We start from the raw sequence: 21718 nt of genomic DNA on the forward strand, positions 1-21718 counted from the left end.
AGCAACGTAATAGTGGCATATAGACAAACATATAGAATGATGACATAAAATAGAGATCCCAGAAATAAACGCTCATATAGATGGTCAAAAGACAAACCTTCCAAGGCCATTTAATGAGGAAAAGACAAACTTTTCAACAAATGGTGGTGGGAGAACTGGATATCCACATGCAAAAGAATGAAGTAGGACCCATACCTTACACCATATACAAAAATCAATTCAAACTCCATCAAACATCTAAATATAATACCTATAACTATGCAAATCTTAGAAGAAAACATAGGGGGCAAATCTTACTGATGTTATATTTGACAAAGGACTCTTAGATTTAACACCATAATCATGAGCAGCAAAAGAAAAAAGTAGATAAATTGGACTACTCAAAATTAAAACTTTTTGTACATCAAAGAACACTATCAACTAAGTGAAAAGTCAAACCAAGGAATGTGATAAAATATTTGCAAATCGTATATATAAGAGGCTAATATTCAAAATATATAGATAACTCTTACAACTCAACAACAGAAAGACAAACAACCATACAAAAATGGGCAAAGTTCTTAAGTAGACGTTTCTCCAAAGATAATGTAAAAATGGCCAATAAGCACATGAGAAGATACTCAACCTCACCAATCATTAGGGACATGCAAATTAAAACCCCAATGAGATAATACTTCATATTCATTATGATTGCTATTAGAAAAGACAAAAACAAAACAAAACACAAAGTAAGTGTTGGAGAGGAACCCTGGTACACTGCTGGTGGGAATGTAAAATGGTGCAGCCACTTGGGAAAAACAGTATGGCAGTTTCTCAAAAAAGTAAAAATAGAATTACGGTGTGTTCCATCAATCTCACTGCAGGGTATATTCCAAAAAACTTGAAAGCAGGGACTGAAATAAATATTTGTACACACATGTGCATAGTAGCATTATTCACAACAGCCAAAAGGTAAAAACAACCAAAGTGCCCACCAATAGATGAATGGATATGAACATATGAGGGAACATTGTTCAACCTTAAAAAGGAAGGCAATTCTGACACATGCTACCCTATGAATGAACCTTGAAGGCATTTTGCTAAGTGACAGAAGCCAGTTGTAAAAGGAAAAATACTGTCTGATTCCTCTGATATGAGGTACCTAGAATAGTCAAAGTCATATAGACGGAAAGTAGAATGGTGTTTGCAAGGGACGGGGGTGGAGGAGATGGGTGTTAGTGTTGAATGAGTATGGAGTTTCAGTTTGGGAAGGTGCCAAGGTTCTGTAGATGGGTGATGGTGATGGCTGCACAGCAGGGTGAAGAATGTACTTAGTGCCATTGACATACACTGAAAAGTGATGGTTAAAGTAATAAGTTTGTAATGTATTTTTACTACAATATAAAATGGTATTTAAAAAAGAATTAACATAAATCCTACTCAAACTCTTCCAAAGAAATAGAAGAGAAGGTAACACTTCCTAACACATTCTCTCATGCCAGCATTACCCTGATCCTAAAGGCAGAAGAAAATGCCAGAGGGAAACTACAGACCAATCCTGAACAAAATACTAATTTCAACAACACGTTAAAAGGATTATCCACCATGACCAAATGGGTTCATCGCAGGAATTCATGGCTCAACATATGAAAATCAATGAATGTAAGAACACCCCATTAACGAGGAAAAACCCACATGACCATCATCTTAATAGATGCAGAAAAAGCATCACCCTTTCATGATAAAGACACTTAAGCTAGGAATAAAAGGGAACTTCCTTAACAGGATAATGGGCTTTTGTGAAAAACCCGCATCTGACATCATATTCCAGCAAAAGACTAAAAGCAGTTCCCCGAGATGAAGAATAAGGTGAGGATACCCAGTTTCATGACTTCTGTTCAACATTGTGATGGGAGTGCCACCAGAGCAATTAGGCAAGAAAAGAAATAAAAGGCAGCCAGGTTTGAAAGGAAGAAGTAAAACTAGTTCTATTTGTAGATGACATTCTTTCATATATAGAAAATCCCAAAGAACACACACACACACACACACACACACACACACCATAAACTCTACTACAGCTAATAAATGAGCTCAGCAAAGCTTCAGGGTGCAAAATCACACTAAAATCAGTGGGTTTCCATACGTCAGCAATGAGCAATGTGAAAAGCAAATTAAGACATCATTCCATTTCCATTCGCATCCAAAATAATAAAATACCTAGGAATAAAGAAATACCCATGGAGGTGAAAGACTTGTTTGCTGAGAACTACAAAGTGTTGCTGAAAGAAATGAAAGAAAATCCTGCCTAAATGGGTCCACGTCCAGGACCTGGAGGGCTCATGTTGTTAAGGTGTCAGCATTCCCCCAGAGTGGTCTGCAGATTCAGCGCCATCCCTATTATAATTCCAATGGCCCTTTTCGCAGAAATGGAAAAGCCTATCCTCAAATTCATATGGAATTTCAAGGAGTAACAAATAGCCAACACAATCTTGAAAAAGAAAATCAAAGTTAGAGGACATTTCCCAATTTCAAGTTTTCTATAAAGCTACTGTAATCAGAACAATGTGGCTGAATAGACATTTTTCTAGAGAGGACACCCAGATGGCCAACAGGTAAAAGAGAAGGTGCTGAACATCACATCATCAAGGAAAGGCAAATCAAAACCACAATGAGCTACCACCTGACACCTGTCAGAATGACTGTCATCAAAAGCTAAGAGCTAAGTGCTGGTGAGGACGCGGAGAGAGGGAACTCTTGTGTGCTGTTGGAGGGCTTGCAAATTGGTGCAGCTACCATGGCAAATAGTACAGAGGTTCCTCAAAAACTTAAGAATAGAACATCCATATGACCTAATAATCCTACTTCTTGGTGTTTATCCAAAGAAAATGAAAACAGTATATTTATGAGATATCTGCGCCCCTATGTTCACTGCCCATTATCTACAATAGTCAGGACATGGACACAGCCTGTGTGTCCACCACTGGATAAAGATGTGGTGTGTGTGTGTGTGTACGTATGCACATGTGCACACACATTGCACAGTGGAACGTTATTTAGCCATGAGAAAGATAAAAATCCTGCCATTTGGGACAATGTGAATGGACCTCACGGACATTACACTAAGTTAGATAAGTCAGACAGAGAAAAACAAATACTACGTGGTGTTACCCATATGTGGAATCTAAAAACAAGTCAAACTCATAAACAGAGTAACAAAGTTGTTTCCAGGAACCAGGGGTGGGGAAATAGAGAAAGACTGAAGGGGACAGACTTTCAGCTCTGAGATTAGTCGCATCCGGGGATCTGATGTGCAGCAGGGGCTGTAGCTGATAACACAGTGATACATCATTGACATTTGCTGAGAAGCCAGAATTTGGATGTGCTACCGAAAACCGACAAACGTGAGGTGATGGATGTGATAATTCCCTTGGTGGCTGGGACCCTTTCACAGCATGTGTGTGCAGAAGCACAATAACGCCCACTTTCAGTTGCTTACCATTGTACTTTTGAGTCACACCTCAGTAACGCTGGGTGCAGGGGGCAGTGCTGGCGTAGGACAGATACACAGGCCAGTGGAATAGGACTGGGGGTCAGAATAAACCCTATCTGTGGTCCAGTGAGGTCTGACAAGGATGCCAAGACCACCCAACGTGGAAAGAATACTTTCTTCAACAAATGGTGAGGAGAAAACTGGATTTCCATGTGTAAAAAAAGGTGAGGCTGGACCCTTACCACATTCCATATAAAAAATGACTCAAAATCAATTAAAGACCTAAATATAAGACCTTAACCTATAAAACTCTTAGAAGAAAATAGAGATGGAAAATCTTCAAGGCCTCAGACTTGGCAAAGGACTCAATTTTTATACGAAAATCATGGGCAATAAAAATAAAAGACAGATAAACTTGACATCTGAAAATTAAAAACTTTTGTGCATCAAAGGACATTATCAATAATGTAAAAATACAATCTAAGGAATGAGAGAGAATATTTACAAGTCAATATTTTATAAGAGCTTACTATCCAAAATACATAAAGAGCCCTTATAGCTCAACAACAAAGAGACAACCATTTAAGAATGGGCAAAGATTCAGAGTAGACATTTTTCCAAAGAAGATACACAAATAGCCAACAAGTATATGAAGACACTCAACATCTCAGATCATTGTGGAAATGCAACTAAAAATCACAATGAGATACTACTGTACACCTACTAGAAAGACTGGAATAATAACTTAAAAAACGGAAAATAGTGTTGGCAAGGACGTGGAGAAATAGGAACTCTTGTATGTTGCTGATGGGAATGAAAACAGAGCAGCTTCTGTGAAAAACAGTTTAGAAGTTCCCAAAAAAGTAAGCATTACCATGTGACCCAGCAATTCCACTCAAGAGAAATGAAAAGACATGTCCACACAGAAACTTGTACACGAGTGTTCACAGCAGCATTAACCGTAACAGCCGAGACATGGAAGCAACCCACATGTCGTCAGATTGTGGTCTGTACCACAGGGAATAGCATTCAGCCATAAAAAGCAATGAAATTCTGAAACACACATCGATACGGTGAACCTCGAAAACATCACGCTCAACGAAAGAAGCCAGACACAAAAGGTCATATATTGTGTGATTCCTTCTATATAGAATATCTCAAATAGACAAATGTATAGGCAGAAAGGAGGTTGGTGGTTTCCAGGGAGTGGGAGGAGGGGTTCTGGGCCATCACACATTTGGGAACTGGGGAGCGGGCGTCGCACACCATGGTGAATACGCTGAATGTCGCTGAGCCGTGCGCTCCAAATGGCTGAGCGTGTGCCGAGTGACATTCCCACCAAGTACAAAGGAGGAGAACCTGTGCGCAAACTTAACTCCACAGTCATCGCCGAGAGGAGACGAGGACAGGGCCGCAGAGCGGGTGTCTGAACCTGGGTGGCAGGATGGGCATAGATGCTGGGACGGTGGAATTTGAGCGGAGGCCTCTGAGGATTGCGAGTCGGCTCAGGGTCAGGACTGGGAACAGCACACAGGCGGCTGACCTCTGTCTGTCCCCTGCTCACGCACACAGGCTTCGGCCAGCAGGCCGGGGGCTCTCTGTGTCACCCCTCTTCCGTCCTGTCCTGCAGATGCTGAACCTCTTTGTGGCCGTCATCATGGACAATTTTGAGTACCTCACGCGGGACTCTTCCATCCTGGGGCCCCACCACCTGGACGAGTTCATCCGCGTCTGGGCCGAGTATGACCCGGCTGCGTGGTGAGTGGTCCTCCTGCTCCGGGGACCTTGGGGCTGGTCCAAAGCCGTGGATCTCAGAGCAGGGTTTGGGGGCTCCGGCCATGTTTCAAGTGAGTGTCCCCTTCAGGTATGGCTGGGCCCAGGGCTCCCCGTGCCTACGTGGGGTGGTGCTGGCTCTCCCTTCTAGTGGCTGGCTCCTCAGTCTCCGTGCGCGTGGCTGCAGCTCCCCAGGCTGAAAACCCTCCTCTGAGACCCTCATTCTGGCCCTCAGGAATGTACTGGGCCTCGGGTGGGACTCTGAGTTCTCACAGTCTTCTCACGTGACCATTTCCATGGCCTCAGAGAGCCCTGTCACTACCCTGACAGGTCAGCACACCTTCACTGCCATGGCCAGAGCTCGTGCTGGAGTTCACAGGCTCAGGAGCCTTCACAGGTTCTCTGGTCAACAACGACAGTTGTATTGGAGGGCGGGCTGACCACACCCAGGCCTCTGGTCCTTCTCAGGCAGGATTGAGACTCGTTCTGGAAGCAGCATCCCGACTGGTCTACACCCAGGCTGCCGTCCCAGACACATTTTTTCCATTGGCGATTGTGTTACAGGAAACAGACTGTTAAGGAGGGGACTTGGACTAACAGGCAAAGGCCGGTCAGTGCAGGCCTGCAAGAGGGGGTGGCACCCCCGTCTCTGTGAGCTGCAGACCCAGGGTGTGCCCGGTCAGCCAAGGGTGGGACAGAATCAGGACACACAGGAAGTGGGCTCAGGCCAGACCGGCTTTACGACTGTGCACGGAGGGGGCTCAGACAGTTTCCACAGACTGGTGACGTGTGGGCTGGAGGGGTGAATCCCTGTGACGCCTACTGTGAGCGGAGTCTTGGTCATCTTTACGTTCATCCATGTGTGCGGCCAGTGTTCTGAGCTCCTGTGTGTGCTATGGACCAGGGCTGTGGTCTCCACATGCTCAGCCCACCTGGGTCCTGGGAGGAAAGACGAGCCAGAGGGTGAGGCAGGGTGTGCGTGAGTCTGTCAGGAGGTGGCACTGAGCCAGAGCCAAGGGGGCAGGATGGATGGGCTGCAGAGAAGGGCGGCGGTGGTAGTGAAGGGGAGGCTGGCTTTGCCTGGACAAAGTGTTGCAAGGGGGCTGAGAGGACGGCTAGGATAGGACGCGTTAGACCTTGGAATCTGGGTTAAACAAGTAGCGTTGACATTCTCTGATAGACAGTGGGGACAGCTCTGGAATCAGGCTGCTGGCATCTGAGGGGTTGTTGGCAGAAGAGAGATGAGCCAAGGGCCAGGCTGTGGATGGGGGCAGGCCCACTGTTGAGGCCCCCCCTCCCCCTGCTTCCCTCGCTTCTGGGTAGGTCCCTTGGGTCCAGCAACACACTGTGGGTGAGACCAGAGCGGTCTTCCTCTTCTTCCCTTCCCCCCCCAGAAGTCAATGCCACCCAATTTGGAGCTGACTGGGTGAGGGGACGTGGTGCAGGAGAGGAGCGTCCCTGCGGCCAGGCCCAGAGTGCAGGGGAGGGCAGTGCTCAGGGCGCTGGGGACAGTCGGGAGAGCCCGTGCGTGTGGGAGGGCCCGGGCCAGGCTGGCAGCTGTGGCCTCTGGCCGTGTCCGCACGGAGTGTCTGCTGCCTGTGCTGCCCCGGGAACTAGGGGTGGCCCTGCGTCCCCAGTGCGCCAAGCCCAGAACCCCCAGCGGGGAGCTGCGGTGCACAGCGCCCGGTGCGGTCTGTGTGGGCGCGGGATGCGCCGGGCCCGGGGTGGTGACCCTGCGGTTTGGTGGTGGCCGCCCGGGGTGAGGATGCGCGGGGCTGCGCCACCTGTTGTCCGAGTGGAGAACTGCCGTTGTCGCGGCCTAAAGCCTCGGGCCATGCCCTTCCCTATCCGAGGCGCGCACAGCGCACACTGCCTGCCTGGTCCCAGACCACTGCCCTCACCTCTCCGCCCGACCCGCCCCGCCCCGCCCCGGACACGCTGTCCCCGGCTAACTGGGGACAGAGCCTCACACGAAGCGTCCTGGCTGGGCTGTGAGCTCTCAGGCTGATGTTCAGAGAGCCTGGAGGCCGAGGGACCAGAGGAGGGAAGTGGGCATATCTCGGCAGGGAGCAGCTTCCCCGTGGGTTGGAATTGCCCAACAATCCGGGTGGTTCTGCTCCAAAGACAGGCCCTCCTTCTTCCCCTCCCAACTGACCCCACAGCCATGGCTGGGAGCCCTGTGTGGGGGCCAGGGGCTGGGGTGGACCCGCCTGCCGGGAAGAGGCTATGCCCTCTTTGTCCTGGGCAGCCTGAAGCTGACTGTGTCTCTGGGACCCTAAGCAGGTCCCATAGGCAGGTGTCCCATGGGGGCAGGGAGGCTTCAGGCCTGGTGGCCTGTCCACCTTGGGAAGATCCAGTCATCGGCCCCCAGACACTTTCCTGAACCTGGAGCCCTGGACGTGGATTGGTGCCTCCCCCACCCACAGTCCCCCCAACTTCCGGCCCAGCCCTGGCCCCAGCAGCGGCCAGGGTCCCTGTGTGGCCAGAGTCCCTGGGCTTGCAGCAAGACTTGTCCTGTGAGCTGGTCTCCGGAGCCTCGGGGCTCCCTGCAGAAGCACATGGCTCTGGCTCTCGTTTCCTTGCTTGTCTTACATTTCTCTCCACCTTTTTAGCCTCTAGGCTGACTTGGAAGCAAAGTGGGTGTTCAGGGGGCCGCGGTTTCAGCCGTGGTTCGCAGGCCTTGTCGGTCACGCAGCTCTGTCTACCAGCTCTCCTGGCACGGTGAAAGGGCTCTTTTCTGACTTGCCGTGTTCTGTGGTTTCTAAAGGTGTGAAATCAGAAGTGGACACCCACAGAGCCACCTCATGCAGCCACTGCTCAGCCCTCCACTGCCCACCACTGTCCTGCCCCACGTGGGGCTGCAGTGCTCGGAGGCCGAAGCTGTGGGTCAAGCGGAGCACAGAGACCCCTCATCCTCCCCCCCCCCGGCCCCCCACACTGGGCGTTTACTGTGAGGCCGAGGCCTCTAACTGGGTTGTTCTCTTGTCTGTTTCCTCCCGGCCTCCTGCGGACCCCTCTGCCTCTGCGTCTCCGGGCCGGGTCTCCAGTGGGCGCATCAGTTACAGTGACATGTTCGAGATGCTGAAACACATGTCCCCACCCCTGGGGCTGGGGAAGAAGTGCCCTGCGCGAGTGGCATACAAGGTAGAGACCCAGACCCTGCACGGAAAGCCGGCTGTGCTGGCCGGGCTTGTTGTCTGTGTCTGCCACTCTGCTGTCTCCCTGTCTCTTTCTTTTCTCAGCCCCAGCCATCTCCCCTTCCTTCCCAGACTGAGGGACAGTGTACACCCATGGCTGTACACTCAGGAACTCAGAGCCTGCCAGCTGCCTTCTCCCCTTCCCTCCCCTTTCCTGGAAAGTGGGCCACCAACCAGCATTTCTGACAGAGGCCGTTATGTTCTGGGCTCAGTGCCACATTCAGCTGCTTTGTCCCCAGCCCTTGGGCTCTGGTTCTGCAGTCGGCCTGGTAGGCCCCACGGCGGAAAGGAGGCCCTGTGGCATTGACGAGGGAAGAGTGCCAGGGAGAGGTGTCCTGCTGTCCTTCCTGGGGTTTTAGAGGTCGCGGCAGGTGACACAGCCTCTGGGGCCCAGGTGGGCCTGTGACTCCTGCCCATACTGCTGAGTAGTACAGGGAGCTGAGCTGCAAGGACGGGGGTACAGTGAGGAACACCACCAGCCCTCCCTCCTGATGGGCAAGCAGGTCCCAGGGCCCCAGCCCCACCGGCTCCCACAGCCCCAGTGTCCCTGCAAACAGCCAGCATGTGTCTGGAGCCTTCCTGCTGCCTCTCTCTCTCTGAGTGATGTTCCCGCCAGAGTCTTCGTCCCTGGGTCTCTCTCTGCGCGCTCTCTCTGCTCTGGTTCCGCACTTGTGTCTGTCTCCTGGCTGCATACCTTTTGGGAGCTGAGTGGCTCCCCCAAGCCACACCAGCAGCCTCTGGTGTCTTCTCAGCTCTCCCCTGCCTGGCATGAGCTGTGCCTGCCTGCAGCCCCTGCATTTAAGCCTGTAGCTTTGTCCCCAAGAAGGAAAGCTCTGTGCGCACTGATACCTTTGGAGCCCACCCCCAGCTGTGCACGCCAGCTCCAAGGCTCTGGGCAGGAAAACGCCAGGGGCGACCTCAGGGTGGTTGCAGTGGGTGGGCTTGACCAGCTGTGGAGGGTCCAGGTTATGCAGACGCTGTGGCCAGAGGGTCCAGGCCCCCGGCAGACTCCAGCCTGTCCTGGCCTCGCACCTCCGCTGCTCCCTCAGACTGTAGGCCCTCCGGTGAAGGTGCCCTGCACGGAGCCCCCCTCTTTTGGAAGCCACCTGCTTTGCTCGTCCTCACCTCCCGGCTCCCCAGCTCCTCTGGAGAGGAATCCCTTCCTTCCCCCACTGCCATCCATACTGGGAAGCCATCTTTCCTGGTGAGGTCCTGGGACCAGGTTTGAATGTGCTAAGCGGGGCTTTGCCAGCATTCAGGGCACAGAGTCTGGATTCCCGTTTCTAGCCACCCACCCACCAGCAGGCTGAGGAGTAAATGGGGGGCTAGGAAGCTGGGGGAAAGGCTGGGGACAGAGAAGGCCTCCCCAGAGAAGGGGCAGAGGAGCTGTCCTGTGACAGACGGCAGGCTTGGGAGAGAGCAGGCAGGCCCCAGGGAGGGACCCTGCGCCCCATCTCCAGCTCCCGTTCTGTGGAAGGGGACGAGGTGCCGCTCTGTGCTCAGGGCACAGCGGACTCACCTGAGACCCCTTCCTCCTGGGCCTCAGCCTCAGGCTGTGGGCAGCTGCTGGCTGTGCCCAGACGAGTGCACTAACAGACACAGCTGTGCTGTCCTGGAAGCTGCAGAGAGGAAAGGGCACTTTTCACGTGATGGGGAGGGAACTGGAGCAGAGCTGCAGGCCCTGCTGCAGCTGCTCTGGAGAACTCGCGTTCCTGCGGACAGCCCCAGCCGCCCCTGCCAGCCCCAGGCTGCAGGCTGAGCCCAAGGCCCTGCCCAGTCCCTTCTTCTGGGTCTTTCCATCTGGAGCTGGTCTCCAAGGCTTCCGGGCTGAGGGGCATGTTTCTTCCAGTTGGTGAGGGGCAGAAGCTGCGCTCCTAGCTCCCTAGCCCTTGTCCAGAGCTCCGGGACACGGTGGAGGAGGGGAGGCTGGGCGGGCTGTGGGGACAGGGGTGTTCCCTCCCTGCTGTCAAGGGGCTGTCCCAGGCTTGGCGGCTGCATCCCTCCTCAGCCGTGGGCAGGGGGCCTCTGGCTGAGGAGGTGCCTGACCTTTGGGAGGGACTCAGGCTGCCCGCCTGCTACCTGCCTGTCTGTACCCTGGCTTCTGCTTTTCTGCAGCCAGAAGAACCCTCAGCTCACGTGTGTGGGGGGCTAGGGGTGGGGGTGAGTGTTTGCAGATTTCTCCTGTCCCGGCACCTGCAGGGACCAGCCCAGGAAGACAGCCCAGCCTCCAGCACTGTGTTCCTGGTGGGGGCGGAGGGGCAGTGCTCTGTCCCTGACCTGTCCCTTGTCCCCAGCGTCTGGTTCGCATGAACATGCCCATCTCCAATGAGGACATGACTGTCCACTTCACATCCACACTGATGGCCCTCATCCGGACTGCACTGGACATCAAGCTGGCTCCAGGTGAGCAAGGCCGCCTTGGCGACCATGGTGACACCAAGGTCACCAGCCCTTGAGAGCCATCCCCAAGCAGGTGTGTGGGGATGGGGGTGAGGGGGTCTGTCTGGAGGGCACTGAGGACAGCTGCCCATGGTGCCTGTGTTGGGCACTGACTTTGTTCCCTAATAACCGTCCAAAAGGTTAGCTCTGTAAGGCTCCCTTTTTTATATAAGGAAACTGAGTTGCAGGACGTGAAAAGCCTTGTCTGGGTTACCCAGAGCTAGCGAATGTTGGAGCTGGAACACAGCCTGACCCAGCTCATGAACCAGCACCCTCTGGATTGAAGTCTGAGTGCCTTGTGCACCCTCACCACCACCACCCATTGTGAGACCCGTGTTCACCCAGGCCCTCTCCTGGGCTGACCGACAGGACCACGTAGCCTGTGCTCCATCAGGCAGACAGTGACCCTCACATGTCCCCTACCCTCATCCTCCAGTGTTGACAGTGTCCCCTTCACAGAGGGGACCTGCCCCGCCCCCCACATCACCCTCCTTCCCACATCCATGTCCTGAGCTCAGCCAGCTGGGTGGTGGGTGAGCTGAGGCCTCTCCCCACTTGATTTCATTACCCATCTGATTTCTTGACCCATCATTTCTCTATTTCTACTGAATTGTCTGTATCAATACACAAACATGCAATGATTTGTCCCATCTTTAAAAAATTCTTCTCTTCCCCTTCATTCAACATCCTATCTTTCTTGTCTCCTTCAGCACAGCCAGCTCCTGGGCAGAGGGGTTTGTATTGTTGCTCTGGGCTGTCACCACAGCGCTTCCCCAAGACTGCCTGGTTCAGCTCCCCAGTGACCTCCGTGTTCTCACAGACCCATCTGCAGCCTTTTCTCAGTTCTCATTCCCTTCTGTGTGGAACCCTTTTCTTTCTCCTATTCGGGCCTCTCTCATCTCCCAGTCTCACCTACTCCCATGGCTTTAAATACTGTGAATCCAATTTTGTATTTTTAGTCCAGGCCTCCGGACAAATATGTCCCACAGGTTACTTGCCATCTGCACTTGGAGGCCCCACGAGCTCTCCAGAGCTCACTGGCCCCTTGAGCTCTAGAGAGTCCCATAGTTTCCCCTCCCCTGTCAATACAAACTGTTCTTCCAGTCACTCAAGACAAAACTGATGGAGTCATTCTTCTCGCCCTTTTTTTTCTTACCCCATTTTTGATCCATATCTGATCTGTAATCATAACTTCTGACTCTACCTTCAAAACACATCCAGAATGTGATCAGTTTTCTACCCTCGCCCACTGCCGACTCCTGGTGCGAGCTGCTCTCTGTTAAACCTTTGACAAGCCTGTTGCTGTAGCTTCTCACTGGTCTGCTTCTGCTCTTGCCCTTTTAGTCTCCCTTCAAGACAACAGCCAGAATGATAAATTAAAAATCAAACCAAGGGGTGGCCAGATGGCTCAGTTGGCTAGAGTGCGAGTTCTGGGCAGCAGGGTTGCCGTTTGATTGCCATATAGGCCAGTGAGCTGTGCCTTCTACAGCTAGATTGAAGACGGCGAGCTGCTGCTGAGCTGCCAGAGGGGTGGCCGGATGGCTCAGTTGGTTAGAGCGTGAGCTGTCAGCAACAAGGTTGCCGGTTCGATCTCCACATGGGCCACTGTGAGCTACGCCCTCCACAACTAGATTAAAGAACAACGACTTGGAGCTGCTGGGCCCTGAAGAAACACACTGTTCCCCAGTATTCCCCCAATAAAGTGAAAAAAAATCAAACTAATAAAATTCCTCTAGCTAGACTAATCAAGACAAAAAGAAGATAAAAATAACCAACATTAGAATGAAAGAGTAAACATCATGACATTATGGAAATGTCCTGCTGACATTAAATGGAAATCAGGGAAATTTTATGAACAGCTTTATGTCAAAAACTTCAACAAATTAAATGAAATGCAAAAATTTCTTGATACAAACTGTTAAGCCCATTTAAGAATAGATCACCTGAAAAGAAAAATAACCTGAGTATTACTTTACATATTAAAGAAGTTATATTCATGGTTAAAAACCTTCCAACAAAGAAAATCCCAGGCTCAATTCCATTAATGAAGTCTGCCAAACACTTAAGGAAGTGTTTTCTATACAAACTATTCCAGAAAATAGAAAACGGTATATTTCTCAACTTAATTTTACAAGACCAGCATTGCTCTGATACCCAAACTAGACAAAAACATAACAAGAAAAGAAAATTACAGACCAACATTCATCATGAATGTAGATACAAAAATCTTCAATACAATTTTAGCAAACTGAATCTAGCCATACATGTTATGTAAAATAATACATGATGACAAAAGTGGTGTGTACATCAGGAGTGCAAAGTTGGTTCAAGTTTAAACATCAATCAATACAATTTAATATATTGAAAAAAATCTGCATGGTCATCTTAATAGATGCAGAAAGTGCATTAACAAAATTCAGCATCCATTCATGATTTTTAAAATTCTACATAAAGTAGCAATTAAAGGAAACTTTCTCAATCTGCTAAAGGATATCTGAAAAACCTACAGCTTATGACGTACTTAACAAAGAAAGACTGACTCCTTTCCTCCGAAGATCAAAAATGAGAAGGATATCTGCTGTCACCATTCTTGGTCAACATCATACTTGAGATCCTAGTCATTGTAATAAGTCAAGAAAAATAAATAAGAGGTGTACCAATTGGAAAGGAACAAGTAAAACTGCCTCTGTTCACAATTTGACTATCAATGCAGAAAATTCCAAGAAGTCTAATAAAAAAATTAATCAGACTGAGGCTGCTACAAGCCAAGTAGTGCCAAACATTTTTGAGAACCACCAGAAGCTAAGAAGAAACAAGGAAGGTTTCTTCATCCTCCCTCAGTGGAGGGAGCCTGGCCCTGCCGACACCATGATTTTGAGTTTCTGTCCTCCCGAACGGAGAATAAATTTCTGTTGCTCTAACCCATTAAAAGTTACTAAAAGTAATGTGTGAGTATAGCAAGGACACAAAATACGAGGTCGGTATACAAAAATGAATGTATTTCTATATATTAGCAATTAACAAACTTGGAAAAAGTTCCATTAAAACCATACCAAAAACATGAAATGCTTCTATACTGCTGGAAACTCAAAAATATATATATGTAATATTTGTATGCTGCAAAATTCAAAACAATGACTAAAGGAATAAAAAAGACCTAAATACATCAAACACTACATTGCATTCTTGCATTGGAAGACTCAGTATTGTTGTGATACCTGTTCTTCCCACGTTGAGCAACAGAACCAGTGTTATCCCAGTCAAATCCCAACAGGCTTTTTGGGTAGACATTTACAAGCTGATTCTGAAATGTATGTAGAAAAGCAGAAGAACTTGAGTAACAGAAACAAGTTTGAAAAAAAGAACAAAGTTGGGAAATTCACCCTATCTGAATCAGAGCCTTCCAATAAAGCTACATTGATCAAGGCATGTGGTTTTGGTGATAGGATGGAGACATAATCAATGGAACAACAGAGACTCACACTTATTTAGTTAATTGATTTTGAATGATGACACAAAGGCAATTAATGGAGAAAGGATCATCTGTTCAGCAAATGGTGCTAAAAAAAATTTAGACAACTATATGCACTCCCTACCCCCACCCCAGTTTAAAAACCTTGACCTTTGCTATCTTAGTCTGCTCAGGCTGCCATAACAAAATATCATAACTGAGTGACTTACACACAGACATTTATTTCTCACAGTCTGGAGGCTGGAAGTCCAAGATCAAGGTTCCAAGAAGGTAGATTTCATTCTGGGGCATGTTCTGGCTTGTACACAGCCACCTCTCAGTGTCCTTCCCTGTGGCGTGTCCTCTAAGTGCATGTGGAGAGTGAGCACACTCTTCTTATAAGGACACGAATCTTGTGGGTCAGGGACCCACTCTTAGGACCTCATCTCACCTTAATTACCCTCTTTCTAGGCCGTGTCTCCAGACACAATCACAGTGGGGGCTAGGCTTCAACACATGAAGGAGGAGGGGATACAATTCAGTCCATAGGAGGTACTTTCCACCTTTTACCAAAATTAACTTGAAATGAATCATAGACATAAATGTGAAAGCATAAAGCCTCTAGAAGAATACACAGGAGAAAAATCTTCTCAATGTTGAGTTATGCAAAGATTTAAAAAAAAAAATCTTTAAAACAATTCAAGACACATGAAGCTTGAGCCATAGAAGAAACTTTGATAAATTGAACTTTATCAAAATTAAAAACTTTTGCTCTTCAAAAGATACTTAAGAAAATGAAAAGACAGGCCAAAGACTATGAGAAAATATTTGTGAAACACACATCTGATGTAAGATTCGTTTCCAGAATATGTAAAGACCTCTTACAACTCAGCAATAAGAAAATAACCCAACAAAAATAGGCAAAGGATTTGAATAGCTGCATCGCCAAAGAAGATATGTGGAAGGCTAATAAACACATGTAAAGATGCTCAGTATCATTAGCCGTTATGGAAATTTAAAAAGGGGGATAAAATGAAAACATACATCCATACAAAACCCATATACAAATGTTTATGGCCTTATTCATAATCGCTGCAAACTGTAAAGAATGCGAATGTGAGTGGATGAACTGGGATGTGTCCATACAACGAACTGGTCCTCGGCCGTCCACAGAGACAGACTGTACACCCCTCGATGTGGGAGAACCGCAGATGCATCGCCCTGAGTGAGTGAAGTCAGACCCGAAAGCCACCACATTTGTGTGATGCCATGTGTATGACATTCTGGAGGAGGCACAACAATGGGGACAGAAAACACATGAGTGATTGCTGGAGGCAGGAGCAGGCTGAGTGGTTGCCTGCCGTGGGTCCGAGGGGCTTGGCAGTGGTTTTGTGTCCATGTCTTGATTACGGTGGATACGTGACTGTCTGCATTTACCAAAATTGGTAGGATGGCATAATGCAAAGGGGTGGGTCTTATTGTATGTAAATGAACTTGAATGACCCTGAAGTGAAGACAGGATAGGCAGGAGTGAGTAGTTCTCTGCTGGTTCTTCAGCGGTGCAGAACCAGCCGCTGCTCCCATGTCAATGTTTGCCTGCCTTCCTGGCTCGTCATGTGACACACCAAGTTGGTCCCTCTCTGCTTTCAGGGTCTGCCACACACTTCTCACGAGACCTTTCCTGACCACCCTGTCAAAAACTGCAGCCTTCCTGCTATTTCCCATCTGGCCCCACCTCATCTGAATGCCGGATTTTTTAACTTCTGGCTCCTTCATTGTTGATGAAAGTCATGTACCTCCAAGAGGGCCTCTTCCCTTGTTTCTGTTCCATCAGCTAGAACAGTACCTGATGTTTGGTGGGTGCTCAATACATGTTAGTGAATGAGTGAATTAGTGCCCCCACCCCCCATTCCCTGACCACCCCTCCCACACACACTCCTTGAATGCTCAGCCCATGTGCCCCTTCTTTCTAGGCAGGATCAGGCAGGGAGAGCTCTGAGCAACCCCCATGGCAGTTTCTCCCACCGCCCTGTTCTCACAGCACCGCCTCTGCCCCTTCTCCCCCACACTGAGTCTCCCTGCCTGCCCAGCTCAGCCTGTCGCCCCAGGGGGTCTGTGGAATGGCTCTTAACATCTCTCTTCTTGTTCCCACCCACATCCTGCCCCAGCTGGCACCAAGCAGCATCAGTGTGACGCAGACTTGAGGAAGGAGATTTGCTCTGTGTGGGCCAATCTACCCCAGAAGACGCTGGATTTACTGGTGCCGCCCCATAAACGTAAGTGAGACCGAGCAGTTCTCCCTGTGGGGTCCCACCCAGAGCAGAGCATGGACGCCTGGGGGACGGTGCTTGTGCGGCCACCTTGGAGAGCTAGGCTCACCTCCTCAGTCGTCCAGACTCAGTTTGCAGCTTCAGGGGTGCACAGGAGCTGTGGGAGAGGGGGTTGTGGGCATTACTCTGTGGTGCAGTCACCCACACTCCTTGTGTGGGGAGTTGACTTGCGAAAAGCCAGAGAAAAGGTAGGGAAACTCCCCCTGTCGTACATGCCCCAAACGGTGAGGTGCTTGCAGGTAAGCTCTGCCCCCACCTCGTTGTGGGAAGCCCGAGGCCCCTCTGGAAGCCCAGGGGAGTCTCGGGAAGTCAGTGCAGCTTCGAGGGGAACACGGGCAGCATCTGGGGCGCTGCTCAGGGCCGAGCCCCATTGGCCTGCGCGTGTCCAGGAGTCCTGTGGGGGCTGCGTCCTCGTCTTCTCCAGCCATGTCCTCTGCCTTCCCTGCCCCTTTTCTCCCCCAAGCTCCAACCTTTGCACTCTCACGCTTGTCTGCTCATCTTCCCCAGCTGATGAGATGACGGTGGGGAAAGTCTATGCAGCTCTGATGATATTCGACTTCTACAAACAGAACAAAACCAGCAGAGACCAGATTCACCAAGCTCCTGGTGGTCTGTCCCAGGTACTGGTTCCAGGATTTCCAAGAAATAACGCTGAGACTTGGGGACCTCCAGGTGTGACAGCGGTGGGAACCCACACCCTTCTTGAGAAAGCACAGTGGGGAAAGGAAGATGAGAGGTTCTTGCTGCCGCCTTTCCAACCCCCAGACATTAACCCCATACAGCCTTTGTGCTTTCCATTAGCTGGCTGTCTGGCTGTACTGGGGAGCCCCTGACTTGGGGAGCTCATGTTTAGGGGTGAAAGATGAGAGAGCTGAGGACAAAGGCCCTGAGCAACACCATGTTTTTAAGTGGTAGAAGGAAAATTATGAAGGCTCCTGGAGCAGATGTTTTGGGAAGAGCAGGGAGAACCTCCTCTCCTTGGACATAGACAGGGACCAAAGCAATTCCCTGCATCGGGCCCAGGGTCACGACCCGCTCCACTCTCGACTGAATGGACGTCAGGGGCCCATCTTCCTGATGTCATCCTGCACAGATGACAATTTCCCTCATAGTCAGACCTTCAGCAACCATTGACGATAGGCAGGCCCTCAGTCTAGAAAGTTCAGAGCTTACAGCGACCTTCAGCCCCTTGGGATGGGAAGTGTCTGGTGCCCATGCTTTCCTTTCCCTTGTCTGTTGCAGACGTGCCCCCAGCCCTGACATCTCAGAATTCCGCACAACCCAGGGTTCCAGCAGCCTCTACCAGTCAGTCTCTTTGCCATTTGTAATTGGATCCAGTCCCCAAATTTTGTAGGTAGGGAAACTGCGGCTCCATTAAGTAAAATGCCTTTCACAGACCAGGTTTGGAGCAGATCCCTGCCTGTCCCTCATGTAGGGGTGGGCCTGAGAGCAGGAAGGCTCGCCAGCACACAAGAAGCCCTGTCCCTCAGGCCGCCGGGGCACCATCGTGCAGGGGCCTCTGTGAGGCCACTCCCAGCCCTCAGGGCTCTTCCTCTCCCCTGTATCCTCTGCAGATGGGTACGGTGTCCCTGTTTCACCCTCTGAAGGCCACACTGGAGCAGACTCAGCCGGCTGTGCTCCGAGGAGCTCGGGTTTTCCTTCAGCAGAAGAGCTCGACCTCCCTCAGCAATGGAGGGGCGGTGTGAGTATGCAGCGGGGTGGTGTTAGTACTTGGTAGGGTGACATATGAGTACTCGAGCAGTGTGAGTACTTGGTGGGGCAGTATGAGTACTCGGTGGGGTGGGGTGAGTACTTGGCGGGGTGATGTGTGAGTACTTGGGGCCGTGTGAGTACTTGGCAAACATGCAGGATGGATGGTGTGAGTAAAGCAGGGCTCCCAGTGTCTCCACCTCCCTGCTATGAGGGGGACCCCCCCCCCGAGCAGCATGCTAGGAGCCCTCAGGTTCCATCACAGCTCTCCCGTTTGACCCTACGCCCGCCTCCACCCAGATGTTTCACTGTGGGTGTCACCCAAAAGCTAGTCCAGCTCTGCTGCAAGCAGTTTCTATGGTGAGCTCTAAAATTCAGTCCTGTAATGTTACATGCCTCTGACAGCACTGAGACCAACTCATTTGGGCAGTGCATGATTCCAACTATCACCCGCCACCGTTCGTGCCTGTTTCTCTTTCGGGTGAGGGGTTTCAGATTCTACTTCCTCCTTGGCCTTTGTTGCTTAAAGACTGTTAAGAAATTATTTTTTTCACCCCCAGGCCTCACCCTATTCTGTTAATAGCCTATTCTAATCTTTCTAAGTCCTTTAAGACATTCTCCTCTCACATCTCCATTTTGGTCTTGATTTCTGAAGCAACTGTATTTTACAGACAAATTGGTAAGGTCATTTGATATCACATAACTCTTTCCACAATAATTCTTGGTGAAGAATCACCCAAACCAAGTGATAGAAAGTCACAGTCACTGGTTCTGCTCTGTGGGTAGCTGAGGTGGTAGCTGGTGGCTGGGCTGGATTCCGCGTGAGGGCAGGGTCCTTCCAGCCGGTCCCCCGCCCCCAAGGCCAGTGGAGGTGCCACGTCTGTGAACATGCCAAAGGCCGAGGCAGGGACGGGAACTCTTGTCTCACTCAGCAAGTGCTGAGGGCTCCTGACTCCTGCCTCTCCTCGCGTGTCTGGATATTCTTTGAAGCCTGATTTGGTTCATGGACTGTTAGTCAGGTAGCTTTTGTTGAGTCACAAACTGCCATAACTTAATGGTGTGTCACTTCTTGAGTTCGGGACCAGCCTGGCAGTTCTGTGGGCCTAGGCCTGGGCCAGCTCCTCAGGCGGTGAGCCCAGGACGGCTTATTCTCATGTCTGGTGTCTGGGCTCATCTGTGTGGTGAGGGCCTGAGAGCAGCCTGAGAGGAAGGCCAGAGTGCAGGTGTTTAGCCTTCTTCTTGTGCCCCATTGGCCAAAGCAAGTCACCTGGCCATCCCCGAGCACCCCTCCACAGGACACCGGGAGAACCTGACCGGAATGACGATGCTCCCTTCCAGAAATCACGCTCCCCACTAGTGCATGAAGACCCTGGGGACTGGCCTTGCAGAGGCCCTGGACACTCCTCTCAGGGCTCCAGACAGCACTGTGCAGGAGGGTGTGGGCAGCTCTGCAAAGGTGACAGTTGGCCTGGTCATTAGTGTGGCTGATGAGACCATCAGGCCCCCCCTTTGAACTATGATTGTGATGAATGCCACCCAAGCTGTGTGACTGGGCATGTGTGCAATGCTACGCTGAACACTGGAATGGACAGTAACCCTGGCAAATGCCGGGCAGCTCTCATGCCGTTTGGGAGGTGTGATCAGACAGACAGATATTGATAGGGAAAAGGCAGGCTTGTGCTCTGGGAAGGCCTCCCCCAAAGGGTAACACTTGAGACTAGATCTGAAGGGCAGAAACGCTTCCGGGGCTGGAAGTTGGATGTTGGGAGGAACCTGGGCTGCCAGGGCTCTCTGTATTCCCGGGGGACGGGGTGTCCTTACTACTCTGCATTGTACACTCTGTCCTCGCATGGTCTCATCCTTGTTAACAGGGATCCCTGCTGCCACCACACACGTGGTAGAAGGGCTGTGGAATGTGCCAGGTGTTCCCAGACCAAGAAGCGGTGGGTGCAGGCTTCCCTTGGATGGGTGGCCAGGGTCCCCTCTCTGCACGTTCTAAGCCCTGGCATTCGGTCCACAGCCTTTGCTGTTTCTGAGCTTGGAAGCACCTGCACACAAGTGGCATCACTCCTCTGGGCTCCTTGTAGCCCAGAATGGGGCTAGTGGAGGTTCCTGGCAGTTCCGACCAGGTTCGGGGTGTACATTCTATAGCATACAGACCTCTGAGCCAACAGGACAAACCTTTCTCCACAGACAAACCCAAGAGAGTGGCATCAAGGAGTCTGTTTCCTGGGGTAATCAAAGGACCCAGGAGGTGCCCTATGAGGCAAGGACCCCCCTGGAGCGTGGCCACTCAACAGAGATCCCAGTGGTGCAGCCAGGAAAACGAGTGAGGGCTCCCGGGGATGGGGGTGGGTGGTGAGTCAGGGCTGGGGGTGCGATGGGGTAAGATGGGGTGAGATAGGGATGGGAGTGAGAGTGAGAGTGGGATGTGGAATGAGTGCTGTACCCCCAGGCTGTGGAAGTACAGATGCAGAGCATGGCCATGAGGGGCCTTGACGGGGAGCCCCCGCCTGGGCTGGAGAGCCAGGGTCGTGCGGCCTCCATGCCCCGCCTGGCTGCAGAGACACAGGTGGGTGTCTGGAAGACTCGGTCATGGGAGGGTGGGCAATGTGCAATGGGGGAGCTTGTGCACCACTGGTGAGCTTTGCAGGGTACAGCACCCCTGGGGCACTGCATCCTGGACACTGTGCACCCCGTTGGGCACCCCCAGCGCAATGCTGGTCTCGAGCTGTGGCCAGGCCAGCTGATGGTCCCCACCAGCCACCTCCTTCCCTGACCCAACCTTTTCCTCTCTCTGGCACATGCCTCTCCCACCCCAGCCCCCCCCCCCACAATGCACACGGTGCCTCCCTCCTCAGTCCACCCTTTGCCCTCCAAGGCTCAGGGGTGGCCTGGCCTTTCTCTGGATCCTGGAGGCAGTGCTCCCTCCTGGTCCCCTCCTGGGGTGGGTTTGGTGTCTGAGCAGGAAGCCTCTGGCAGGGGCTTTCCTGGGCTCAGTCCCTTTCACAGGGACACAGGCAGGGGTGTAACAGACCGGGGAGGCTGTGTCAGGGACGCTGCCCCCACTTGCCTGGCAGGCAAGGGCCCAGGGAAGGGCTCAGCCTGTGGCCTGGGATCTTCAGGGCCTGTCCCCGCTGTGCGCCAGCTCCAGCTCCAGCTCCAGCTGGCGCACGGATGGCCTGAGTCCCCCTCACACACAATGAGTTTCTCCTCCCAGCCCTGTGCCTGCCTCCTTTTTGTGGTTTCTGCTTCTGTATGTTCAATCTGGACTTTATTTCGGTAACTTGTCACTGTCACTCGCAGTGCTGATGGCTTCTGCTCTCTTCCTGGCCCGAGAGCCAGG

General features: G+C 51.2%; 1 protein-coding gene across 6 annotated transcripts in view; it reads left to right on the top strand.

The window, feature by feature from the left end:
* CACNA1B (calcium voltage-gated channel subunit alpha1 B) overlaps window positions 1–21718 on the top strand; it is a 164065-nt gene that overhangs the window by 138171 nt on the left and 4176 nt on the right. For 4 of the 6 annotated variants that reach the window (XM_081067364.1, XM_081067365.1, XM_081067366.1 and 1 more), the window contains 8 exons: window positions 5103–5230; window positions 8293–8389; window positions 10737–10845; window positions 16501–16608; window positions 17170–17282; window positions 18237–18364; window positions 20566–20701; window positions 20828–20944. In XM_081067364.1, coding sequence (XP_080923490.1) covers window positions 5103–5230; window positions 8293–8389; window positions 10737–10845; window positions 16501–16608; window positions 17170–17282; window positions 18237–18364; window positions 20566–20701; window positions 20828–20944 — 936 coding nt within the window. Of the gene's footprint in view, window positions 1–5102; window positions 5231–8292; window positions 8390–10736; window positions 10846–16500; window positions 16609–17169; window positions 17283–17904; window positions 18017–18236; window positions 18365–20565; window positions 20702–20827; window positions 20945–21718 lie in introns of those variants that run through there. The other 2 variants (XM_081067367.1, XR_013994522.1) reach the window with 2 other exon arrangements.

The sequence above is a fragment of the Rhinolophus hipposideros genome (genome assembly GCF_964194185.1).
Source record: "Rhinolophus hipposideros genome assembly, chromosome: 11".
Taxonomy (NCBI): domain Eukaryota; kingdom Metazoa; phylum Chordata; class Mammalia; order Chiroptera; family Rhinolophidae; genus Rhinolophus; species Rhinolophus hipposideros.